Below are 20,242 nucleotides of genomic sequence, written 5' to 3' on the forward strand. Positions count from 1 at the left end.
TGGGGATGGGGATGGGGATGGGTAGTCTTGGATCCAGTTCCTGGTGGATACTGAGGAATGACTGTATTCTTTTCCACAATCTCAGTGGAACAGGATTAGCTAAAGACTCTGGAGCTACATTGATAAAGAGAGTTGCTAAATGTTATATACAATGATTAGACAGTAGAATTGGGGTCAAATATATTTATGAAATTAAATTTATTAAAGTATACCCTTCCCTATGGGGCTTCCCTAGTGGCCCAGTAGTAAAGAACTTGCCTGCCAATGCAGGAGACATGGATTCAATCCCTGGGTCTGGAAGATCCCCTGGAGAAGGAAATGGCAACCCGCTCCACTATTCTTGCCTGGAATATCCCAAGGATAGAGGAGCCTGGCAGGCTAAAGTCCATGGAGTTGCAAAAGAGTCGGATAGGACTGAGAGACTAAACAACAAACCCTTCTCTATACTTAATTTGGCTTCAGGCATCTTCAAACCAAGGCTCCAAGGGACAAAGTCCTGAAGAAGGAAAGTTTTTCTGCGATTTACTTTCCTTGTTTCTTCCTTCATTCAGACAGAACTGTGTCTATGTTCTATAGTGTGTTCCAATGCTCCAAAATGGCCTGCTCCATAGCACAGTCAAAATGCAAACTCCATCACTTGTCTTAACAGAAAAGTGGTTTAATTATTGTTTAACCCCAAATTTATGCACTTTTCTATTTTGATTTAAACTAGATAGATAGATATGTGGGCATGTAGTAGGTAGATGAAAAGTATTTGGAATAAGTAATGAATGAATGGAAAATATTAAGAAAGAAAGAAAAAGAAAATGTCTAGTGGAAAATTCTGTATCACATATACTATTTCAGATGCAAAATCAGTTATTTGCGTATTTTGTTGGGTTTTTGTCATAAAAAGTGCTTAAAACTTGTTACCACAGATGATTTGAAGTATAAAAGTAAAGAGGATAGTTTAATGAACTCTTACACCCTTTATTCAGCTTCAAAAACTATCAACTCATAACTGTTCTATTTGATCTCTAAATATCTACATGACCTCCTTTACCTTACAGGATTATTTTAAAGCAAATCTCAGATACACTGATTGCTTTTAAATGACTGAAAATGTTTTTACTAAGCAAAATTCTGACAAACTGATTTCTGGGACTGACAGGTTTTTTTTCTATGTACTTTTTCATTGCAGCTGGTCTTCGGTCAGATTACTCTTCAACCATAGGATCTAGTAAGTTCTATCTGTGGTTTCTTCCCTGCCCTTCCTCTTCCCACCCATGTCCCTGCCTACAAATCTACATCCTTTCTGGCTGTAGCTTTCCTGTTCAATGGTATTTGTTAGTGTTCTTTCAGTTGCAAGTGACAGATGGATATTCAAACTAGGTTAAGCATGAAAGAAACTTGATTGACTCATATAACTGGGACATACATGGAGTATGTTGGCTGCAGGCACGGTTGGGTCCAGGTTCTAAGATAAAATATCATCAGGACTCTGCATTTTTGCTTTCTTCTCTTGAGGCTTCATCAAATGTTTCTTCCAGTGTGGTGGCATAAATGGCCACCAGCAGATCCAAGCTTATAATTTATCAGTTTAGCAACCATGATGGAAAAAAAAGAAAACCTCATCTATATTTCATGATAGTTCCTGCAGAAGTCCTGGCACTGAGTCTCATTGTCTCAAACTGGCTGATATGCCGCCTCTTTGCTTCTTTGGCTCTGATTGGTCAGTCTGGATTGTGTGCTCACCTCTGGATCTAGGGGTGAGTTTAACCCCAACGAAGCCATGTAGAGGATGGTTTCTCAAAGTAAAAACTAGGCACAGAAGATATGAGAGTGGATTCTAGGCTGGCAAAAGCAGCAGATATTCTCCATGTGAGCTCTTTTGTTGTTTATTTTTTATAAAGATTTCTAGAAAAATCATTCCTAAAACAAAACAAAGCAAAACCCAGTGCTGTCTCCGCAGACAAAGGCTGCTCCCAGGACTTCTACGCAGATCATCTGTCTCTCCACTACCCTCTGGAGATTTCAACAACCTCAGGGAGGCTGATGTGCCACTTCAAGCTGGTGGCCATAGTGGGCCATCTGATCCGACTCTCGATAGAGTCTGTCCAGATTGAAGCCGACAACTGTGTCACTGACTCCCTGACCATTTATGACTCTCTCTTGCCAATCCGGAGCACCATCTTATACAGGTATGATGCCGGCACTCTAGTTGGCAAGTGAAAAGAGTTTTTATAACTCTTTATACAATTTTTACAATGTCTGGGTTGCCCTTGGATTTTTTTTTTTAACCATTTTTGTGTATGTTCATGAGGTCAGAGGTTGACCCATGCCTTAGTTAGCGCCCCATGGATTAGCCAGAGCCTATCAGACTCTGTTTCTTTTCACGTATAGCATACAACAGTCAAGATCAGTACAGTGGGAACTTCGGTCAATAGTTTTGATATATAACAGATTTCTGGGGGGTGGGGAACCTTAATTTTACTTCATTACAATGAAGACCATTGTTTCAATAGAATGTTTAAATATGCTCTCCTCCAGGGGATCTTCCTGACCCAGGGATTCAACCCACAACTCTATGTCTCCTGCATTGGCAGGTGGGTTCTTTATCACTTGAGCCACCTGGGAAGCCCGTTTGAATAAATATTCTATTATGATTACATAGCTATAGAAAAATAAATTTTTTCCTTATTATAAAGATAACACAATGTTCAATGTGAAAGTGAGGTCAATCAGAGAAAACAATGTCAATTATTTTGCATTTCCATTACCCAGAAAAAATAAATGTTATATTTTTGCATACATTCTTTCATTCACACATGTACATTATTCTACACATATATACATATACATATCTTAGTATTTTCTACTTACTAGTAGACATCTTTTTGTGATTGCTTAATAGTTTGATAACATAGTAATGTCAGTTAGGCTTTATTAAGAATTTGTTATTTTTACTCATTGTGCTAAAAGACATACAAATTATCTTATCATTTTTAATAATGTTTATGCATGTATAGAATAATATTTTTGTAAGTGTTATTTCTTCATATTTTGGTGGTGAATGAACATGTTAAAAATTCAGTGTCTAAAAATTTGTAATGAAAAGTACTTGTGACTAATTCTCATCCCTCAATCATCGTTATTGGCTTCTTTTCACTATTCCCAGACACAGTTAGTTATTATCTCATTTAATCCCCATCACAATGCTATCAGGAGTATACTATTATTATTACTACCATTTCAGAGTTGTGAAACTGTCATTTATGAAGAATTAGTTACTTCATTGCTCAGTTAAGTGATGGAGCTAAGTTTCGAGCCCAGTTTTCCCTGGTGAAGAGCTGATGAATTTTGCTGTTAAATACCCTTCAGGTATACCTTGTTTGCTCTCAAGGAGGGTCCAGGGACAGCCATCCAGGAGAATTCTTCCATAGTCACTGGACAAAAATTTCTGTACCTATATCAGCTCCCCTCCATCTGTAGTGCCCTGTGGCAAGTAACTGATGAAGACCTGGCTGGCAAAGTCCAAGACATGAGGATCGTGCAGAGGGCCCAAGAGATGTGCAGAATTCATGACATGAGGATCGTGCAGAGGGCCCAAGAAATGTGCAGAATTCATGACATGAGGATCGTGCAGAGGGCCCAAGAAATGTGCAGAATTCGTGACATGAGGATCGTGCAGAGGGCCCAAGAAATGTGCAGAATTCGTGGCGGATGAAGGTCCAACCCTCAACAACCTATTATTTATGTGCTTTTGTTTTGTTATCTGGTTTCAGAATTTGTGAACCTGCAAGAACATTAAAATCATTTGTTTCCACAAATAATCTCATGTTGGTGACATTTAAGTCTCCTCAGGTATGGAGGCTATCAGGAATTCGGGCATATTTTGAAGTCATCCCAGAGCAAAGTAAGTCTTTCCCAGTTGAAATAAGTTATGAGAAATACTTGTTTTGATAAGATACTCCAGTCATATCTCTCCTGAGGCTATGTTGTAATACTAGTTGCATTAAGTCGGGATCCTGAGTCAGGGTCTGGTCAGAAGAGGGAGATCTTACTAGTTATTCTAACAGAGAGGATTTAATATAATGAACTGTTAGCTCAGTGTAAAGGTGTGAAAATGGGTATCTCAAAAGGCAAAAAACAAAAAAATCCCATAAAAACATGAAAACAAAAAGACTGTAAGTTATCACAGATATAACACATGGTAGGAAGCAACTACTATTGGTAGATTTGGAGGAACAAATAAAAGCAATTGGAGTGATTACAGTTGAGGACTTGGAGGAGGGGGTCTGTGGAATGAAAGTCAGGCCTCTGAGGAGGGGGTCCTGCCTAGCTGGTGTTCATGTCTATGATTTCAGAAGTTAATTAACTTGGGACCCAGGCCTTTGAGGGGAGGGTGCCAGACAGCTGAGCTGGTATCTTTGAGGAAGACACAATAAAGTGGGAGTGGGAAAACTGCTAGCAGTATTCAAGTCTGCTACAAGAAGGAAGAGAGCCTGCGGGGGTGAAGCGGCATTGTTGGGGTGACACTCCCAGAAATAAGAAACAGGCACAAGTCTTGTTCTCATCTCCAGATTTCTAGCCTCTCTTTACCACCCCTTACTGGCAGAGCCTGTGTACATGCCTGCTAAATTGCTTCAGTCGTGTCCGACTCTTTGCAACCCTATGGGCTGTAGCCCTCTAGTCTCTTATGTCCATGGGATTCTCCAGGCAAGAATACTGGAGTGGGTTGCCATGCCCTCTCTAGGGGATCTTCCCAACCCAGGGATCGAACCCTCATCTCTCACGTCTCCTGCACTGGCAAGTGGATTCTTTACCACTAGTGCCACCTGGGAAGCCCTCTGGCAGAGTCTATCAAGGGGTAAAAGAGAGAAGTTTGCAGAGTGCCAGACCAGCCTTGCAGAGCAGAGAGGGATGGGTTTGGAGCTGAGGGACAATGGCTCAGTAGAGCACATTCTTTTAGCACATTCTTTTGTGAATTCCCATTTACAGTAATGCACATGAGTGCCAGGCTTCCTAGGTGGTGCTAGTGCTAAAGAACCAGCCTGCCAATGCAGGAGACATAAGAGATGTGGGTTTGATCCCTGGATCAAGAACGTCCCCTGCAGGAGGACGTCACAACCCATTCCAGTGTTCTTGCCTGTAGAATCCCATGAACAGAGGAGCTTGGCAGGCTACAGTCCATAGGGTCGCAAAGAGTCGGACACAACTGAAGCGACTTAGCATGCGTGCACATGAGTGCCATCCTAGAAAGTGCTTGTGATGTAAAACCCAGAGGTTTTCTAGTGAGCAAAAAGTGACCTTTCCCTTCATTCTTCTTTTTTTGACTTGGGTTGAAATAGTCAAACAGAACAGAATGAAAAGAACCCTCACTGAAACTCTCATGCTTTTATAACATTTGTTGCCTTGGAAACTGCTCAAATCTTACAGGTCATGTTTTGCTGACTTTTTTATGAACATCAACAGAAAGATCAGAATGGGAGATGAGGGTAAGGAGGGAAGAGAATTTGGCTTAAATAGATGGTGAGAGCTACAGATTCATCAATATTTTAGGGCAGTGGCTCATTTTGATAAATTTTTACAAAACCCAATGTAAAATTAATTTATTGAACAAAATTGAACTCGATATTTGAGATGTTGTTGCTTTGAAAGTTACCTGTAACTCCAATGGTTCAAAAAAAGAATTATAACAGAAATATGGTACTGGAATTTGTCTGTTAACTCAAAATATACTTATTGAATGTCTGTTGTATGCCAGGAACTATTTAGGTGTTAGGAAAATAATAAGCGAAATAGATAAGAAAATCAGTGCTCTCAGACAGCTTATATTCCAGCAGAGGGATGACCATATCAGTAAGAATAGACATTTAGATTGTCTTAAAGAGCATAACATGTTATGTAAACTGGATATACCCTTGACAACAAATACACACTAATTTGAACAAAATTAACTCAGAGCTTTAGAAATACATATTTATAGTGCTGTATGTCAAAATATATATATATATATATATATATATATATATATATATATACAGGGTTAATATTTTAATTATAGCTCAATAAAATTGGAAGAAAAAATATATTTAAACCATGTTTTTTAAAGAAAGGAATAGCATCCTATAGATCTGTAACCAAAATAAATTATTTGAAAACAAGTGTAGACTTTGAATAGTATAATAGCTATATATCCTAGGGTACTATTTCTTTTTAAAAAGTAGCTTAGATTTCAAAGATAAGTATTTATTGATCAAGAAAATGTGTATTTATAGTTAAAGAAATGTATGCTATCTATTTCTCATAATTTCACAACTGCCAATCACTGTGTGTTACTGGATATTTTTTTCAGAATGTGAAAACACAGTGTTGGTCAAAGAAATCGCTGGTTTTGAAGGGAAAATTTCAAGTCCATATTACCCAAGCTACTATCCTCCGAAATGCAAGTGTACCTGGAAATTTCAGGTAGCCTATTTTTACCACTATCTTAGAAAAAATATTGCTATCTTATTCTTAGTAACAATTTATCTCTGAATTTAATTATACTGATTATTTAAATAATTGAAAAGAATGTTAGTTTTATAATATTTAAGCTTTATTAAAATATTTTACCTACAACCTGCAAGTTTGTTGTAATTTCAACTTGTTTCCCACAAATTAACTGCCATTTGCAACCTGGAGCTTACTTAACCAGTTTCTTATTTTGTTTGTATTAAAAAATAAAGGTTTCTCTGGTGGCTCAGATGGTAAAGAATCTGCCTGCAATGTGGGAGACCCTGGATTGGGAAGATTCCCTGCAAAAGGGAATGACTACCCACTCGAGTATTCCAGGGGCTTTGCTGATGGCTCAGATTAAAAAATGCAAAGACATTATTACAGGATCAAACAACTTATTTTATTATGATAGACCTCATTTATTATTAACTTTTAATTACTTCATCAGAAAGATAATTTAAAAAATAAAAATTGGATTAAGCAAGAAATGGCAACCCACTCCAGTATTGTTGCCTGGGGAATCCAATGGACAGAGGAGCCTGGAAGGCTACAGTCCATGGAGTTGCAAAAAGTCAGGCACGGTTTAGTGATTAAAACAAACAAAAAACATATATATCATTGTATAAACAAATCAGTGCAAATTTATATGAAATACATACAACTTCTTCTAGTGCTAGACAGGGAGTTCCTGGTTTTTGTTTGTTTCCCTGTTTGTTTTTAAAATCTCAGTCTGTTACCTATTTTTCCTTCTTCAACTTAATATTCATGTAGAGGGAGATAGGGCAAGGTGTCACCTTTGCTCTTGCAGCATATGCATATGAAGTAATTTTTGTGAGACCATGCAATATCTATGAGATGTAGATATTGGATGTAAGCAGCAAGAACTGTCTAGTTTGTATTCATTCAGCATGTTGTTATTAAATGCCTGCTATGTGTCAGGCAGTATTCTAGACACTAGGATCCATGAAGTCTCACACACACACACACACACACACACAAGCTCTGCTCTCATGGAATTCACTATAAAGTAGAGGGAGTCAGTTCAGTTCAGTCACTCAGTTGTGTCTGACTCTTTGCGACCCCATGAATCGCAGCACGCCAGGCCTCCCTGTCCATCACCAACTCCCGGAGTTCACTCAGACTCATGTCCATCAAGTCAGTGATGCCATCCAGCCATCTCATCCTCTGTCGTCCCCTTCTCCTCCTGCCCACAATCCCTCCCAGCATCAGAGTCTTTTCCAATGAGTCAACTCTTCGCATGAGGTGGCCCAAGTACTGGAGTTTCAGCTTTAGCATCATTCCTTCCAAAGAAATCCCAGGGCTGATCTTCAGAATGGACTGGTTGGATCTCCTTGCAGTCCAAGGGACTCTCAAGAGTCTTCTCCAACACCACAGTTCAAAAGCATCAATTCTTCAGCGCTCAGCTTTCTTCACAGTCCAACTCTCACATCCATACATGACCACAGGAAAAACCATAGCCTTGACTAGACGGACCTTTGTTGGCAAAGTAATGTCTCTGCTTTTGAATATGCTATCTAGGTTGGTCATAACTTTCCTTCCAAGGAGTAAGCATCTTTTAATTTCATGGCTGCAGTCACCATCTGCAGTGATTTTGGAGCCCAAAAAAATAAAATCTGACACTGTTTCCCCATCTATTTCCCATGAAGTGATGGGACTGGATGCCATGATCTTCGTTTTCTGAATGTTGAGCTTTAAGCCAACTTTTTCACTCTCTTCTTTCACTTTCATCAAGAAGCTTTTTAGTTCCTCTTCACTTTCTGCCATAAGGGTGGTGTCATCTGCATATCTGAGGTTATTGATATTTCTCCTGGCAATCTTGATTCCAGCTTGTGTTTCTTCCAGTCCAGCGTTTTTCACGATGTACTCTGCATATAAGTTAAATAAGCAGGGTGACAATATACAGCCTTGACGTACTCCTGGTGACCAACAAATAAACAAATAAAATGTTTAAAGGTCCATATAGTCAAAGCTATGGCTTTTCCAGTAGTCATGTGCAAATGTGAGAGTTGGACATAAAGAAGGCTGGCGCTTAAGAATTGATGCTTTGGAATTGTGGTGCTGGAGAAGACTCTTAAGAGTCCCTTGGACTGCAAGGAGATCAAACCAGTCAATCCTAAAAGAAATTAACCCTAAATATTCATTTTAAGGACTGATGCTGAAGCTCCAATACTTTGGCCACCTGATGTGAAGAACTGACTCATTTGAAAAGACCCTGATGCTGGGAAAGATTGAAGGCAAAAGGAAAAGAGGGTGGCAGAGTATAAGATGGTTGGATGGCATCACCAACTCAGTGGACATGAGTCTGAGCAAACTCATGTTTGCTAGGAGATGGTGAAGGACAGGGAGGCCTGGTATGCTGCAGTCCATGGACTTGCAAAGAATCAGACATGACCAAGCACCTGAACAACAGCAACAAAAATGTTTATAGCACATTCCATGATGGTAGAATGCTGTGGAGAATGAAACTGGGGAGGGGCTTTGTAGCGGAGTTGGAGTGGGGGTGTGAAAGGTAGGAAGTCAGGGATTTGTTGTCTCAAACAGGATGATCAGGGAAAGCCTCACTGACAAGGGGACATTTGCACAGAACCCTGAGACACAAGGGAACTAACCTGGTGTGTGTCGAGGACAACAGTTTGCAGGCAAAGGGAAAAGCTGAGGCAAAGCCTCCCAGGCAGGAGGCTGCTTACTGCACATGTAGGATTTATGCAAGGTCATAACCTTTAAATACTGAAACAATTTCATTATACCCAAATCTGTACTTGATGTCAATGTCCTGCCAGCATGCATCCTTAAATTATTTTTTTGATCATTATCATAAACATTTAAAATATATTTAAGACATAAAGGTGCTGAACTCTGGCTCACTGCCAGATTCTTGGTGCCTCAGGAAGCAGAAGCTCAGAGCCTCAGGTGGCTAGCTAGTATGAAGGTGGGGGAGGCGGGAAGAGGGAAAGAGAAGATGAGAAGAGTTGGGGACAGAGAAGGGAAAGACATCAAATATGTCTCTTTAATCTCTTCAATGAACAGTTATCTTCTTTATAATATCTAGAAAAAGAAAGGGGCTTCCCAGGTGGTGCTAGTGGTAAAGAATCTGCCTGTCAATGTAGGAGACGCAGGAGACACAAGAGACTCAAGTTCCATCCTTGGGTAGAGAAGATTCCCTGGAGTAGGAAATGGCAACCCACTCCAGTATTCTTGCCTGGGAAATCCCATAGACAGAGGAGCTGGGAGGGCTATAGTCCCTGGAACTGCAAAGGGTCAGACATGACTGCGTGACTAAACACACAGAACAAGAAAGACTCCATTCCTAAAACCTCCAGATGATTTTGAAATTCCTTTTGAGATAAAACAGCTATTGATCCCATGTATAACTTAAAAGTTCCTAAACATTGCTGTGATTAAGTTTTAGTTTAAGGTACAAATAAAAATATCAAATCACTTTCTGTTTCACTGAATCAAGGGTTAGAAATGCTGAATAAAAGGAAATCTTTATAAGGAAAAGAGCCTGGGGGTGGGAAATGGGAAATGAGAGACAGGAAATACTGGGGCCAGGCTTACAGGATGACACCATTTCCCAGAGATCAAGGTCAGTCCTTCTCAGTGTGAAGGTTAAATAAAGCTGTTCCTTCCTTAAAAAGTTTTGAGCAGCCACCGATAGCTGTGTGAGAGCATGTTTCTGAATGGAAATCATGTAAAAAATAATTTGTCACCTGCAAAATAACTTTGCATTTATTAAAAATGATTAAGAACCAGATGACTTAAGCAACAAAAATACTGACTCGAGTCACGATAAACCTTTTTTATGCAAGAGTTGATTATGTCATCCGCAGTCCTTCTTAGAGCCTGGTCCAATTTCCAAATCTACCAAAGAACAATCAATTCCCTTTGCCAACTCACTTTCAGCTGAGTTTTTAAGGTCTTATTTATCTGAGAAAGTTTAACTCTTGCTCCAACTTAGAGCCCATCCGATTCTTCTCCCAAGCTCTCCTGTTAACTCAAGGAACATTTGTAGGATGTCTGCTACATGTCAGGCATTGTACCTGTACAGGGTTGCCTAGTAGCAAGGTGACCAAAGTCCTTGGCAGAGCTTGCAGACTACAGAGAAGGGAGATATTAAATCAGAAAAACCAAAAAAGGACTTTGGGGTTATAATATGTTGTCTACTTTTGTTTACTGTGCTCAGTGGCATCGACTCTTTGTGACCCCACGGATTGTAGCCCACTAGTCTCTCTGTCCATGGGATTTTCCAGGCAAGAATACTGGAGTGGGTTGCCATGTCCTTCTCCAGGGGATCTTCCCAACCCAGGGATATAACCAAGTCTCTTACGTCTCACTAGTGCCACCTGAAAGCCCCGCTTTTGTCTAGTACTTTAGTGCTTTCAGCACACATACAATTTGCTCTTCAAAATATAGCTCTGAGGTAGGATAGATACTCTAGTTATGGTTTATATATAATAAAACAGAAATGGGGGCAAATCATTTGCTAGAAGCTACTCCAATAGTGAGCAATCCACGTGGAATTAGAAGGAATCATGCCTCCCCCATAAATAAATTCAGCAGCCCCTTCTTTTCTGGGCTTCTAAAGATGTTCAGACCCTAAAGAAGGCAGAAAGCCAAAGAACAGACACCCTCAAACTGTGCTGCTGAAGAAGACTCCTAAAAGTCCCTTGGACAGCAAGGAGATCAAACTATTCAATCTTAAGGGAGAGCAACCCTGAATATTCACTGAATGACTGATGCTAAAGCTGAAGCTCCAATATTTTGGTCATCTGATGCAAATAGACAACTCATTGGAAAAGTCCTTGATGCTGGGAAAGATCAAGGGCAGAAGGAGAAGAGGGTGTCAGGCGATGGGACGGCTAGATGGCATCACTGATGCAAAGAACATGAACTTGGGCAAACTCTGGGAGATGGTAAGGGACGTGCTGCAGTCCATGGGGTCACAAAGAGTAGGACACAACTGGGCAACTGAACAACAACAACAGAGATGTTCAGCTCCCCTGTGTGTCATAATAATCACTTCACTGAACATTCACCTCCCTGTCTCTTCCTTTCCCGCACACCCTCCCCACCCCCCCGCCAAATGATCAGTTTTGCTTTAGAGTCTCAGAAGCAAAGAAAGAAGCTGTCTTTTGAGTTGTTTTATCACAGATGTTATCAGCCCAACACCCTATACAATTAGGTATGTTCTGCAATGGCACCCCACTCCAGTACTCTTGCCTGGAAAATCCCATGGACGGAGGAGCCTGGTAGGCTGCAGTCCATGGGGTCGCTAAGAGTCGGACACGACTGAGCGACTTCCCTTTCACTTTTCACTTTCATGCATTGGAGAAGGAAATGGCAACCCACTCCAATGCTCTTGCCTGGAGAATCCCAGGCCGGGGGAGCCTGGTGGGCTTCTGTCTATGGGGTTGCACAGAGTCGGACACGACTGAAGCGACTTAACAGCAGCAGCAGCCAGACATAAGCAGGGATCACCGTGGGCCATGGGCGTTCACCTCCTCATATCAGATGGGATTCCCAGAAGGAAGTCTCTCTTCCATGCTTCTGTGACAAGTATCTTTGCTGCAGAATTCTCTAGTGTTCATCTGAAGTTCATCTGAGCTGTGTGTACACAACCACTGGCGAGCTAGGGGTGATTGAAGATAAGGCATGTCCTGCATTCTGTCATCATCGCTGACTAGAGAAATATTTAAATACAGCAGGTCCAGATCAGGAGAATGCCTCCCCTTACTTGGCTAAAGTTCACAAAGAAAAGGCAGGGGCTGGGCAGTGGGAATAGAGAGTACAGAACATAGAAGGAGATAGCGTACTTAGTAGAGTGTTCATGTTTCTTGTTCATTTGTCAAAATAACTTGCAGCGCTTTGTGAAACTGCACTTTGCCCCTCCATTTATCATCACAGTCATATCAACAGCTCCTCCTGGTTAATCTGAGTATGAAAGTAGAAAGTGTGCCATTCTGTGTCAGTGGAATCAGCGTGCAAGGGGACATATTTCCTTTCACTGTAGACAGGCTTTGTGCTGGGGAGGGAGGTGGTGGTGCCTATAAATCCATTTTGTTTCGGTGCCCTGGAACTCAGTGAAAATGCCTAAGCGAGTTTCTTGGTGGAGGATTACAACTGGAATATGTTCTTATGCGGTACAGTTTAATTTATTCCTTGAAGAGTTTACTATCTCTTAGTTTGCATCTTTTTTTTTTTTTAGTGTAAAGAAATAGTCAGATGACGAGTGGAAAAAATGTGATATGTGTTCTCATGAGTCTTATGGTGAATAAAAACCAATCCTGTTGAGTTCCTAACGTGGATCTCTACTTGGGACTAAGAAAAAGGAGGTCTTCAGAGACATGCAGGACTGCTTTGGACATGCAGGAGTAGTTCATTTCTTAACCTTGGGAAGGCTCCTTGTCTTTGGTTAGCCTAGACTTCTTCTGTAGGATGGGTATCATAACTACCTGCCTAACGGTGATGTTGTGACATTTAAATCAGAGTCATAAAGTACCCAACCCATTTCCTCTTAAAGGTAGCCTAAGGGGGGAAATCTACTATATTTAAACACACGTTAGAAAGAAGCACACCACACAGCAAAGAAACTGTAGCATGAAATATGATGACATAACTGAAAAACCAAATGTCCGTCAGAGAAATAACAGCCAATGGAGAAAATTCATATGTTAAAAGAACAAGACAGTAAGATTGAATCACAAAATATTACCTAAAACTTAACTATATGCTGTTTTTAAAAGACAAAATGAATTTAAAAAGTGATTTAATAAAGCTGAAAATAAAAATAGGCAATTATACCAGACCACATAATCAATAAGAAAGCAGGGATCTCAACCTTAACGCCAGACAATGCTTAAATCAGGGCATGCGGTGAGAAAAGGAAGGCGATCCACAGTGATAAAGAGAGCAATCCACATAAGGATCTAAGTACTACAAGTATTTATACACCAAAGGACATAGTATTATTGCTTGTAAAACTTATAGGAAGTACACAGAGAAGTGGAGAGTGCTTCAATAAGAGATTTTCCTTTTTCTTGGCTCATGACAGAGACAGTGGGGGTAGGGGTCAATAAATAAGGCTAGGAAGAGTATTAAATCATACAAACAATAAGTTTGGTAATATATGTATAAACAGAAATTACCCTCCTTTTCAAAATGACCTTGGTGACTTCATGCATTTGATCACAACAAAAGTCTTGGTAAATTAAAAAGTTAAAAGCTACACTGCAATAAATAATCTCTTATCTAACTTGGATAGAATTAAAACTTGAAAATAAGGAAATCAAAATTCTACTCCCTAAAATGTGAGAACTCTCTCTTAATCCCTGGATCAAAGAGAACATAAAACAAGTATTGTGCATATCAGATGTGATGTATGTGCATAGCATACAATGCCACAACGAGGCCAGTTGCACTGTGTGTGTGTGTGTGTGTGTGTGTATTCACTTGTGCATGTACCAAACAGGTAACTACTTCTCTTGTTTGATCTTTTCTGATAATAGGGATGACTCATTTACTGCCTTGCAGAATACCAAGGTTTAATATAAAGAGGATATTGATTCATTCTTCCTTTTTCTAAAGAATCAGAATAGTGTCTTAAATAAACTATGTCATTATTGTATCTAGGGAGGAAAGTGTGCACACTTGCTAACAAGTGGGTGTTTTCAAAGTTGAGCTCATTCACTAGGAGGAAACAGAAATGTAGAGATGAACTAGTTCATCTATCCCAGGTCACCTGGTTCGTCACTCTGGTGTCTCACAGCTGCTCCCTAAGCACCGAGTGGTTCACTTCCATCTCTCTCACGTTCTCCTTAGGTCGGCGTGTTCAGGGGAACTGGTCTACTTCACCAAGTGCCACAGGGCACAAAGAATAAACTGCCTTTAAAACAGCAGGCCCAGGGAGTGAGTTCTGAGTAACAGAATCTTCGTCTGAAACATATTCTTCAATTGAATCATTTTTCGGACACTGACTTACCTTTGTTTTTCATAGTCTCCCCTGTCAACTCTTGGCATAGCACTGAAATTCCATAACTATTCAATAACCAAGAAGAGTATGAAAGGCTGTGACCATGGATGGTGGGAAATTAATGAGCACACGTAAGTGTTTACCATATGTGAAGAAGTTAGTGAAAAGCCTTGCCCAGAAGTTCAAAGCCTTGGCTGCCTTTTCTCCAAAGAGTTTGCACTTTGCTATTTACAGACAGGGGAACTGAAAATACAGGAGTTAAGTAATTTTCTCTAGGTTGCTCAGTTCATAAAAGATTAAGCCAGGATTCATAAATCCCTGTTTTCACCGCTGCTCCGTGCTGCAGAGCTATGGATATACACATTCCGTACTTCGCAAAAATAATTGGTAGATAAACCATTGCAGTCCTGAAGGAAAATAGTAAAGAGAAGCCTTGGTGATTATAAAAGCTAGAAATCGTTAGCCAATTCTGTGCAGTAGGAGAAAGAAACTGAGAGAAATCTAGCTGTCTGGGCTTCCTGAATTGACCTTGTAGGTCGTCACTCTTTCCCTTAATTCATTCTTTGGTTGTTCCTACTGTTTATTTGCTTCTAAAGTTAAAATAGTTCTCATATTAAAAAAAATTACAGGATGCCCAGTTTTTGCCAATTAGCTTGTCAGTTTCAAGGATCCTTGTGAAGTTAGCCTGAGAAATCTGTCTGCTGACTCTTTGCTCCTTGCTCTTCCATGAAGGAAGCCTTCCCTTTCTAAATGATTTTCCTGAGCAAACGTCTTCTATTTTCTTTAGACTCTTAGATGGCTTTCCAGGAGATGCAGATTTGATATCTGGGTCAGGAAGATCCCCCGGAGAATTCTATGGGCAGAAAGGCCTGGTGGACTTAAGGCCGTGGAGTCACATAGAGTCAGACACTACTGAGCGACTAACACTTTTCTTTCATTTTCTGCTTGTTTTAAAGGCTTTCCTGGATCCATTATTAATATGTGGCCTGTGCTCCTTTGGAAAGTATTTTTGAATCAAGAGTCTATTATGTAGGAGGCAGAAGACCTAGGTTCAAGTTGCAGCCCTGTTATTTAGTAGCTATATTAACTAGGACAAATTATTTAATTGCTTTGATTGTCAGTCTGTAAAATGAGGTAATAAGGTGGAGTTTTTTCGGTAAGCATTCAGTGAAATGATGCTTATCATACATCAAAATATATTAGCTATGATTAATATGTTAAGATTGCTAAGGAAATGACATCAGATGCATAAATACTGTGGAATATGCCCCAAGGCTTTAAAGATACTGCATTTTGGTATTTAATTAGAGGTCCAGAACACAAATCTTTACAAATCTTTTGTAAGCTTATATGCTTAAAGCAGTCCTTTGAAAATGGGATACTTTCCCCACCTAAATAACAACCGCTACCACTCACGATGTATTGCTGCCAAAGTATGGACAGTTTCCTCCCACAAATACCGGGAAAGCTCTCTGCCCTAAATACTTTTCCTGAAGGGCCAGTTCTTCCCCTCATCTTGTGGGTTGGCCGAAATCCTATCAGATTCTTTTGATACTGGCGGTACCCAAAGGATTTTAAATGCCAGCCCTTTTCATTATCAGTTCTTTTCATCAGAAAGGCTCTAATTGAATTAATTTCTCACACTTTGCTGCTATGTAGCCTAAAGGCTTTGGATCTATAGTAGGGAAGGAAGAAAAAGTAACGCTGATACCAGGAAGCCTGGTGATCCTAAATTTAGAGAACACGGGGTAGGGTACGAGTGCTCAGGGCAAGTAGAATGCAGTATACAAACCTGAAAAAGAAACAGCCCTCCCTCACAGCTTTTGTACAACCAAGTTCCTGAGAGGAAGGCAGTTGGTTTGTTAGAAAGTGTAAACGTTTAGTATCTGTTGAACTCTATCCTAATCCTGTCTCTTCTTATTTGTTATTTGAACTTTTAACAAATTACTTCACCTCTTACATCTCAGTTTTCTTACCGTCTGTCCGTGTAAACTAACACTTGCTGAGCTTCTCAGTCTCTCACTTTATTTTACGTTCGTTTCATAAACTACCGCTATCAGTTCAGTCGCTCAGTCGTGTCCAACTCTTTGGGACCCCATGGACTGCAGCACGCCAGGCCTCCCTGTCCATCACCAACTCCCGGAGTTCACTCAAACTCATGTCCCTTGAATCAGGGATGCCATCCAACCATCTCATCCTCTGTCATCCCCTTCTCCTCCTGCCTTCAATTTTTCCCAGTATCAGAGTCTTTTCAAAAGAGTCAGTTCTTTGCATCAGAACTACCAGTATGCCTCCTTCCATACTGTCCCCTGTAAAGTCTAGCCCAAGCAAGGTTTCAAAGGTCCCTTTCCCCTTGACTTCTCCTTAACATCATAGTGAGGCTCATCTTTGCAAGAAAACTCTAGTAAATGTTAAAATCACTATGAGATACTGATACAATCATCATGATATTAGAAAGCAGGATTCTGATTCCAAGATGAACACCTAGAGTAGACTCTGGACCCAAGAGCTTGACTCAGCTTTTAGGTGCCTCTTGAATGCTGGCTCCCACTTAGCCAGTTGGGCCCTTGCAGCTCCTCATATCTCCAGAGCTGGTATATTCACCCATCAGCTCCTGAACTTCAGCCAAATGCAAAAGATTCTTCCTGAAATATACATGAATGCTTTGAACTGTGCGGCTTCCCTGATAGCTCAGTTGGTAAAGAATCCACCTGCAATGCAGGAGACCTGGGTTCGATCCCTGGGTTGTGAAGATCCCCTGGAGAAGGGAAGGGTTACCCACTCCAGTATTCTGGCCTGGAGAATTCCATGGACTGTATAGTTCTTGGGGTTGCAAAGAGTTGGAGACGACTGAGAGACTTTCACTTCACTTTGAATTGTGAAATGATAGGCTCTTCCCACTGAACAGCAGCATCTGATCCATGGAACATGTGTGGTTCCCAAATGCTTTGGGGACCTGGAGTGATTGCCATTCACAGATTCCAAAGGAGAATGACCCCCTCCCCCCCTCAAGCCTAGTGTTTATTGGTTCCCTTTGGAAACTTACATAGTTCATCTGGAAAAGTCTTGACCACACAGGGCAGAGCCTAACGTACCATGGGTACCCAGTGTATTAATGATTATACTTCATGTTCCACTAACCATAATGCTCATATAATAAAAATTACTAATAGGAGGGACATTTTCTCCTAGCTGATGAGAAGTAAGAAATTGAAGTAGGGAAATATTGCAGATAGATATCACTATTTTGAAATTTTGCCAAGGACAAGCCCTGAAGTTCACCAGAATTCAATTTAGACTGAAATATTGTTGTCTTTTGTTTAAAGTGTTGCTGGAATTTTTTGCATGCTTTTAATTGTAGTTGATGGATTACACTCTGTTCTGTAGAAAGGTCTGTAGCCAAAAAAAGTAGGTAATTCTTTTTTTGTTAGGCAGTTATATATATGCTGAAAGAAGAGAGAAGACTAAGAGATATAAACCCATATTTCTTCCAATTTTAAGTATTGGTGAGGAAAGTAACAGGTAATAATGTTTAGAGCACTGTTATTGTTTTATTTAGCAGGGGAGAAAATTGAGGGGACAGAAGTGACTCAGTCACAATCACTTAGCATAGGATGGATGACTACCATCAGCGTTACTATAAGCATCTCTGTTTATGAAGCTCAAATGACCAAAGTATCAGTGAGTTTGGTCAACAAGCAGTTAACACAGTCTCATGCTGTGTGCCCCCAACCCTTGCTGGCAGGTACTGCGGCTCCTACATGGATCACCAGACGATTTTCCGAGTGCCCAGTCCTCTGGTTCACATTCAGCTGCAGTGCAGTTCAAGGCTTTCGGACAAGCCGCTTTTGGTGGAATATGGCAGTTACAACATCAGTCAACGTAAGATGGAGATCAGTCCCTTAAGAAACCGTAACAAAAGGTTAAACAGAGGCCAACATTTTATGACTCTAAACTTTGAGAAGTTAAGGAATGAAAACTGCCTCTTTACTTTTGCTATTGACTAGCATACTTTTATAATAATATTTGGACCTCTAATTAAATATTTAAATATATAGTAGAAACAAAATATATGATAAATAATACATACAATTATGTATTTATTCTGCTGAAGTTTAAATTACAGAAGAAATAATATAATTGCTTGTTATAATTGAAAAATAGTGTCTTACATTATTCCTGAAATATCAGTTTCCTGACTCATTGTTCTCCTTGCTATCCATAATTTTTTGTAAATATGAGGCTTACACCATCATTTGGTGGATTGAAGGGCAATAGGCGCAACTCACTGTGGCCTCTGATACACAGGGAGAGCTGTGAGTCCAAGGACAGTCCAAATGTCCATCTTCAGAATGTTGAACTTCACACTGAGAGCTACTGGAAACACGGCCAGAAAGCAGTCAGCAGAAAAGGCAATGTCTGAGGGAAGTCATTAGTGCTGGAGAGAGTAGACACTGACTCAGGAAATTCACGACCTGTTTTAAAAGCAGGGAAAGTAAGGGTTAGCCACGTAGGAATCCATGAGGTTAAGACTTGAGAGAAAGCTCAGTTAGACCCTTCTGTCTCTGCCAATACTAATATATCTCCTTCTGGATTCAGAATGTTACACTTCTGAATATCAGAATACTACAGTCACCAGTGAGGATAGAGGTAAATAGTAAGCTATCTTATTTTTAACTATTTTTTCAAACAGTGAATATTTTCTAGGAACTCATCTGCTCCATTGTGTGCTATTGAGACAGTGGTTGACCTGACCACACACTATTCCTATTCATCTGCACAAAGCATAGACTAGGTAGCTTATAAAGAACAGAAATTTACTTCTCACGGTTCTAGAGGCTGGGCGTCCAAGATCATGTTCCAGCTTGGTTGAAGGATGGCCATCTTCTGGCCTCAGATTTCTCATTATGTCCTAGAGTGATGGAAGGACTGAGGATGCTTTGTGGGCCTATTATTGACATAAAGGCACTCATCTCATTCATGAGGGCTCTGTGTTCATCATTTATCACCTCCTAAAGCCCCCATTTCCTCCTACCATCACCTTGGGCATTAGGATTTCAACATAAAAATTTGGGGGCGGTGAAGAACATAGTCCTTTAGACCATGGCAGAGAGAAAACATTCATTATTACTATCGTGTTTAGCTACAAGCCCAGGAGTGAAGATTCTGGGCCAGGCAGGCAATGAATCTTTGATGAATAGGCTGGTTGAAGTGCCTTAGGAGTCCTGAGTTTTGAGAACAGTTGTTAATCTCTCTAGGTCCAACCTTTAAGATCAGTGGTTACTAATACATTTTATGGTAGAGACCACTTGAAAATGTAATTAAATGCACAGACTCAGAATAATATATCTGATCATAGAGGATTCAGAGACATCAGAAAGCCATTTAAATTCCCCAGAAACTCTAAAGACTGAACTCTGAGCCCACTAGATTCGAAGTCATGCTCCAGTTTTCTCTTTCTTCGAGTCTGGGATAAAGCCAAGACTCACATCCTTGCTGAGTCAAGGATGGAGGTGTAGGAGTTTGACTGTACATGGTGACCTGGGTGCAGTGTTGACTCAGCTTCTCGCGGATTCGTTTGCTTTCTTTGCTCTCTTAAATTCTCCCTTTTGCTCTTTCAAATATCAGCTATAGCTTTGCTTTGATGGAGAAATTATATTATTACTATTGCCACATTGCTACCCCCGTCACTTAGCAACTCACATTTCTTTGTTAATGTGGTCTGGTGCACTTTAGGGACCCACACAAGATTTCCTATTTTTTATTGTCTCT

General features: G+C 40.3%; 1 protein-coding gene across 2 annotated transcripts in view; it reads left to right on the plus strand.

Moving 5' to 3' along the window:
* TMPRSS7 (transmembrane serine protease 7) overlaps window positions 1-20,242 on the plus strand; it is a 49,020-nt gene that overhangs the window by 15,192 nt on the left and 13,586 nt on the right. Inside the window, exons 6-11 of one of the 2 annotated variants that reach the window (XM_044941732.2) lie at window positions 1,181-1,219; window positions 1,952-2,180; window positions 3,765-3,895; window positions 6,338-6,450; window positions 14,495-14,601; window positions 18,216-18,352. In XM_044941732.2, coding sequence (XP_044797667.2) covers window positions 1,181-1,219; window positions 1,952-2,180; window positions 3,765-3,895; window positions 6,338-6,450; window positions 14,495-14,601; window positions 18,216-18,352 — 756 coding nt within the window. The remainder of the gene's footprint in view (window positions 1-1,180; window positions 1,220-1,951; window positions 2,181-3,764; window positions 3,896-6,337; window positions 6,451-14,494; window positions 14,602-18,215; window positions 18,353-20,242) is intronic. The other variant, XM_044941734.1, reaches the window with a different exon arrangement.

Source organism: Bubalus bubalis, chromosome 1, assembly GCF_019923935.1.
Source record: "Bubalus bubalis isolate 160015118507 breed Murrah chromosome 1, NDDB_SH_1, whole genome shotgun sequence".
In the NCBI taxonomy this organism is placed as follows: Eukaryota; Metazoa; Chordata; class Mammalia; order Artiodactyla; family Bovidae; genus Bubalus; species Bubalus bubalis.